This window comes from Bemisia tabaci, chromosome 2 (assembly GCF_918797505.1).
Source record: "Bemisia tabaci chromosome 2, PGI_BMITA_v3".
Taxonomy (NCBI): Eukaryota; Metazoa; Arthropoda; class Insecta; order Hemiptera; family Aleyrodidae; genus Bemisia; species Bemisia tabaci.
In genome coordinates, this window is record NC_092794.1 from 18,659,620 (window position 1) to 18,666,198 (window position 6,579).

At 39.9% G+C, this 6,579-nt stretch overlaps 1 protein-coding gene across 1 annotated transcript; it reads left to right on the plus strand.

The window, feature by feature from the left end:
- Positions 1–1,788: 1,788 nt before the first annotated feature.
- Positions 1,789–5,234, plus strand: LOC140224011 (probable cytochrome P450 6a23; the record flags this gene model as incomplete). Its single annotated transcript, XM_072296849.1, is given in 3 exon segments — positions 1,789–2,102; positions 3,688–3,939; positions 4,956–5,234. Coding segments are annotated over 3 exon segments (730 nt in total), but the record flags the coding sequence as incomplete, so codon positions are not given.
- Between the last annotated feature and the right edge of the window lie 1,345 nt (positions 5,235–6,579).

The window sequence follows — 6,579 nt, forward strand, 5'->3', positions numbered from 1 at the left end:
AAGGCACGCAACTCAATTCCAAAGTTGCAAAGTTAAATTTACAAACATCACAGTTTTTTATCTGAGTATGACAGTATACGACTTCTATCCAAAATTCTGTTGATTTTTGAGTGTAATTACTTTGAGGAGCAAAGAGTGAGATTTTTAGTCCGAAACGCCCCTCAGTTCTCTCGTAAAAATAAGTTTTGCGAGGAAAAATTTCGTAACACTGGAATCTAGTCATGTTTTTTCGTCTGGGAAGCGACGGAATGCTTTCAAATTAAGGTCGGAACCCTTACTCTTTGCCCCCTCCCATAATGTAACGACACTTTTATTTTTGGAAATTTTGATGAGATGTCGTCACCTTCCGGCCAAAGTATCACGAGCGCCATGCGACATTTCAAAATTTCCGCTGCCATTTTATTTTTTTGCAGAGAAATTGTCGGTTGAATCTGTTTGAAAATGTCACCGAATTTTGCCGGCAGCACAAAGAAAATCCAGTGAAATTTTCGGATAGCTTCGTTGAACGATTTTTCTTCCAAAAAATAAAATGGCGGCGACAATTTTTAAACGTCGCATGGCGCTTGTGATACTTTGGCCGGGAAGTGACGATTTAATCACTTACTCATGCATATTTGAGAATTATCCCTGGTAAAAATTGGCGATAGGAGCTGCGTTTCAAAATACCATAGGAGTTCTTGTAGCTGACTGAAGAGGGCGATAGAAAATCATATAGCTGGCTGTAGAAAGTGGAAAAAAATCATACGGCCGGGCTACACGAAGCGATAAAAAATTATACAGCCGGGGTATAGTTCCTATCGCCGGACTTTACACTTTATCGCCTGGCTGTTGCTTTTTCGCCATCGGCTATACAAGGCTATAAGAAATTGTGTAGAAATTCTTGTGCTTTGTAAATCCTTAAGTTTGTACGGAATCACCTTAATATTTACAAAACGCACATTATATTTTCCTTTACTACATATTTTTTTTCATCAATTAAAATGAGAATAATCCATACAGAATGTGCAAATATTTCAAAGTCATGAGTTGAAAAACGCTGACTCCGCGAGATTAATTATTAGAGCCGAACACAAAGCGGAGCGGTGGTACACTGGCGCCTACAAACCTAACAGGGATACTTCACGCATTGCGCAATGCGTGAAGTATCCCTGTTAGGTTTGTAGGCGCCAATGCGCGTTCAGCGCTGGCTGCCCGCCCGCCGCGCCGCGCCGCAGCGTACCGCGGCGCTTGAAGCAACTATTTCACACCAGAGGTATTGCACAGTATCATACGAAATTGAAGGCGTTCCTACATCTTAGGAATTCTAGGCATCTTTCAAAAGAACGGAGCTTTCCTCGCAAATTAAATCAAGATACTGCGGCCCAAAAAGAGAGCGGTAGTCCAAAAACTCACTAAGTCCTAGCTAGCAACCGTAATTAGTAACGTTTAGCATACACTTTATCGCCAGGCTGTTGCTTAATCGCCATCGGCTATAAAAGGCTATAAGAAATTGTGTTGCCGGCTATAGAAGCTATTGGAAATCTTACAGCCGGCTGTAGGTCTATGGTATTTTGGAACAGAGATTCCACTGCCAATTTTTACCAGGGATTTTCTTAATTATGAATGATGAAGAAAACACCCTGCGTCAAAAATCACTGCTGTGTGCTGTCCTCCTCTCTCCAACCATCCTCTTTTGGGAGGTATCCGCTCGTCTCGAATCTGTTCCATATTTTTATACGTACTATGTGCTTTTGATGCCAAACTTTCGGCAGACTTTTGCGAATCAGAGCTTCCAAATTTGTTTTTCAGACGCGCTGACTTTCTACAGATGATGCTTGATGCGAATGCAGAGGCTAAAGCGGCACAAAAATCCGAAGACGGCAGCGATCGATCTCAGTTTGTCATGGATGAGACAACAATCGTTGCGCAGTCGGTTCTGTTTTTGGTGATAGGTTTCGATATTTCCAGCAGCCTTCTCACCTTCGCCTCTTACGAGCTGGCTTTGCACGAGGAAATTCAGCAGCGGCTCCGCCTAGAGATCGTGTCAGCCTTGGAGAAACACGGCGAGGAAAACATCTACGAGGCTGTTCAAGACATGCCGTTATTGGAAATGGTTTTCAACGGTAAGGACACACTTGATAGTCGTTCGGAGTCTTTTAAAAATGGACGCATTTCTGCGGTTTTTTTTTTTTTTTTTTTTTTTTTTTTTTTTTTTTTTTTTTAACGCGGGAATTGTTTCGTAAGTGTTAGGGTAGAAGCCAGGCTCTACCGTCGATGTTGATAGCAATAAGGACGACTTGGCTCTTTCTCCTGACTGCACTGAAAAAAAATTCTCGGCGTTTTTACCAAGGTCCGTTGGTACCTTTACTATCTCACTTTTTTTTACCAATTATTGGTAATTTTACCAAGCTTACCTAAAAACCAATATTTTTACTGTTTTTTCAGGAGAAAATACCACTTTTATTGGTAATCAAATCCCGGTAACTTTGCCATTTTATCTCGGTAATTCTACCACAGTCGATAAAAAATATTGGCTTCTTTTACCAAGGTCCAGTAAATTACCGAGAAAGTTCAATAATTTTACCGAGATTTCTCGGTAATTTTACTAATTCCATTAATGGTCATTTTACCAAGAAAAAACTGGGATCAAATAGAACCTGAATTCTTGGTAATTTTACCCTTTCTTAGTAAATACACCGAGATTTTTTTTTCAGTGTGATAGTCACTTAAATATTTTATAGGAATTCAAAACCTGGTCATCACGAGAAAAATTGAGAGAGCGAGCAAATTCCAGGCGCCTCCCCGCAAAATGGTGGTACATTCTTGTTGTATGTAGAGGGATGATTCGGGAAATATTCAGTCCTTCTATACTTTAGTCTATTTTATTCTTTTAAATACCTACAGTGGCGATTTCGCAAGTCAGCAACGCTGGTTTGCCTCCATTAAATCCATTAAAAATGTCGATTCTAGGTGAAGCAGGCTGCCCTCCCAAGAATCAATTGTTTTACATGCATTTGAATGAGGGAAAAACATTGTTGCTAACTCTCAAGAATCGTCACTGAATGAATATCTACAATGAATTATTGACTCATTTTCAACCGCTGAATGAGAAGAACTGGAGACAAGGCATTTTGTTTCCACAGCTGTTCACCATTTCTAAAAACCAGTTTCTTTCAAAGTTATAACCAAAGTTCCCGGTTTTTAACTGCCCCAAGTTTAATCGGCGAACGGCGGTCTCGATCGAATTTGGTACGGCGCACAGTGAATCGAGCCAATGGGGGAGGTCGGACAAAATTTGGAAACTCTAAAAGCTCGTAACTCCGTTTATACACAATTTTGTGTTGTTAAAAGTGGCTCATTGGTTTCTCTCGTGGAATTTTCTTCTGGAACCACACTTCAAAATTTAAAATGTGACGAAATAAACATCAAAATTTGCAGCTTGAATAAAAAATTTCATGTCTGACTTCTCTGATTGACTCGATCCACTGTGCGGCGTCAACCCATAACACACTGACCCCTTTGCTCCCTCATTTAGTTGGATAAGCAAGTTGAACTCCTGGTCCTGGGACTTCTGAGAGTTGCTTGAGATACCTAAAAACAAACCACCGCAACCACTTTGCCATTTGAAACTCCTTCATTTCGTTGATTATGCAATTTGATTTCCAGAGAGTCATAGAGCTGTTTTTGCTCGCTTTTTTTTACTTCTAGAGACACTTCGCAAGCATCCACCTTTGGCGAAGATCGATCGTGCCTGCACTGATGACTACACGATTCCCGACACGTCTATAGTTATAGACAAAGGGGTGCATGTTTGCATTCCCGTTCTAGGTCTCCATTACGACCCTGAGTATTATCCTGAGCCTGAAAAATTCATCCCCGAGCGGTTCTCGCCTGAGGAAAAGAGTAAACGTTCACCATACGTGTTTTTACCATTTGGCATCGGACCCAGAAACTGTGTCGGTGAGTATAACATGGACGTATTTCTACCAAACAGACCTATGTGGAGGTGAGAAATATGGGGTGTGCTCGTTAGTTCTCTGGCTGTAAGAGTGAATGGGAATAATAAAGCGCCAGTGACGTCAGCGGCAATGATAGTGCGCACTCGAGCGAGGGGGAGATCGTCGTCGGGGCGCTTTAAGTCATGAGCCCTGTCCACAACGCTCTCTTGCCATGCCCGCGGCTCATGAGTTCCGCATTCAGTTGGCACATAGGTCTGTTTGATAGAATATAAAATCCCGCTTTTCCAATTCTTCAAAAGGAATCACGCCCACTTTTACATTGCTTCTTATGCAGCTTTCTAGAGCACACCCCATATTTCTCACCTGCACATAGATCTGTTTGGTAGAAATACGTCCACATATCAACGGCAACACTGTATAAACGCCTATCTCAGCCTTTAACGCTGCAGTTCTTGCCTGTCACAATTTATATTTTAAATTGAAAAAAAGTAAAGTGGTACGATGGACGCTTTATTTTGTGTCAGATCGATTTGCGATATCGATTGTTTCCACTTTTCCAGCTACTTGCAATTTTTTTCAAATTTTGAGATCGCAATTCTGTTGCCAAGAGACTAAATCGGGCAATTTAATTTTTGCATGAAACCGGTTGTACGGATTTTCGTGCCAAATTCAGTGCATTTTCTTCCGTAATACGAAACAAATCCCTTAAAATTTAAAAAGTAATCCGAACAAACGTTCTCTCATAAAAAATTAAATTGCTCAGTTAAATTTGGCAACAGCTGATGTGGCTTGTTTCCTTTCTGTCAAACGCGGTCCAAACATACCTTAATCGAACTACAAATATTCTAGTTTTCAAATCACATGATGTCCTTTTAGACGGAATAGAATTTTTTAGGTATTTGCACAAGGAAAGATATCTGTAAACAGTCAGGCTTATACTCACATATTCAGTATTGAACCAAGTAAATTTTCCTATTTTATTCTTGTATTATGAATCGTTTCTTTTTTATTTTACAGCGTCACGATTTGCCCTGCTGAGTACGAAAGTAGCAATGGTTTACCTCCTGAAGAACTTTGAGATTAGCATATGTGAAAAAACTCAGATACCCTATAAATACAGCCGATTTACCATGTTGCTGAAAGCCGAGAAGGGGATTTGGTTGAATATTAAACCATTATAAGATTCTTTTTCTTCTTAATTTTTATTTTTTAATTTTCTTTTTATATTTTTTATAAGGAAAAAATTGTAGAACCCTTGCACCGGCAAACCAAAAAAATACAGATACATTTTTTTTACTCGTGCAGGCCTACAGTTTGTATTACATTGATCTCTGTAGCCTCAATAGATACACATTTCAAAAATCGCATTCATATTTTTTTTATACGAGATTTTGGCCTCTGCAAATAAATATACTAAGAAAACAATAACCCGAACTCCCAAAGGTGAAAGAGACCTTTTTACTCATAAACAGAGATGAAATAGTATGGAGGATGCGTATTTTGAAAAGGAGTGCTAAAAATCTGAACCAAGAAACGATAGGTGTACTTCTTTTATTCCTTTGATTCAAAGGGTAGGGGGGTCTGAGTCTGAGTACCTATAAGAAAGAAAAAAACTCTTCAAAAATCGAGGAGGTATTGTATTATGAAAGTAAAAAAGTACTCCTACGGAACAAGTCCTAAGAAAAAAATCTACGTAAAGTAATCCCTTACATATATGTATAGCCCTACGGAAAAAATCCTATAGAAACTCGTATTCAAAAAACTGCATGTAGTTCCTTAAAAGACGACACGAAAATAAACTAAAACATGAGAAGAGGCGTATAGCGTTGCGATCAGAAAATAAATACGCTTTATTTCGCATGCAGGAGTCGTCGATATTCGGATTCATCTAGGTACGGCAGGCGTAACGAGATAACTATTCAACTACAGGTGAAGGCATATTGCCGCTAGCCTGATTGAAGGCGCGTCACCCTGCGAAGGAAGGCTCCATCGCGTTCCCTCCCCTTGCTCGCGCGGCGTCGAAGTCGCCGCAAAAATTGGACTACGGGTCATTATTTTTTACTTTTTTCCCGCGGTCTGTACGATAATTAAAGGGAAAATATTACGACAATTGTTCAGAAACTCGGACGATGTTAGATCGTTTCCTGTTTTTAAAAAAATGGATTACCTAGAACAAACGAAAATATCCCGTCGAAATTTCTTTTGATTTATTTGAAATCAATTAGGAAAGTTCGCGGGAACTCTTCAGCAAAGCTGTGTTCGGCTTTTTAAAAACATTGATTAAAAGTAAAACATAAAAAGTATAGTGCATAAAGTTGCAATCAGAGATGAATACGCTTATACGTTTTCTTCCGCGTGCACCCGTCGGCATTTGAATTCATTCATCTTGTAATGAGAGCAAGCGCTAGCGAGCCCTCAACCCCTAACGACCCACCCCCACCCTAAACTAACCCGCCCACCATGCTCACCGCAGAGCTTTTAACTTCTTCGCTGGAGCATGGAGTCCAATATCAAGGAAACCTCCCGTATAGTTTTAACGTCGATCCATTCTTCATCATAACAGAACATGATATGTATTTCTAATTTCTAATATAATCCAACTTGAACTAACCTAACCCAACCTAACCTAACCCAACCTAAC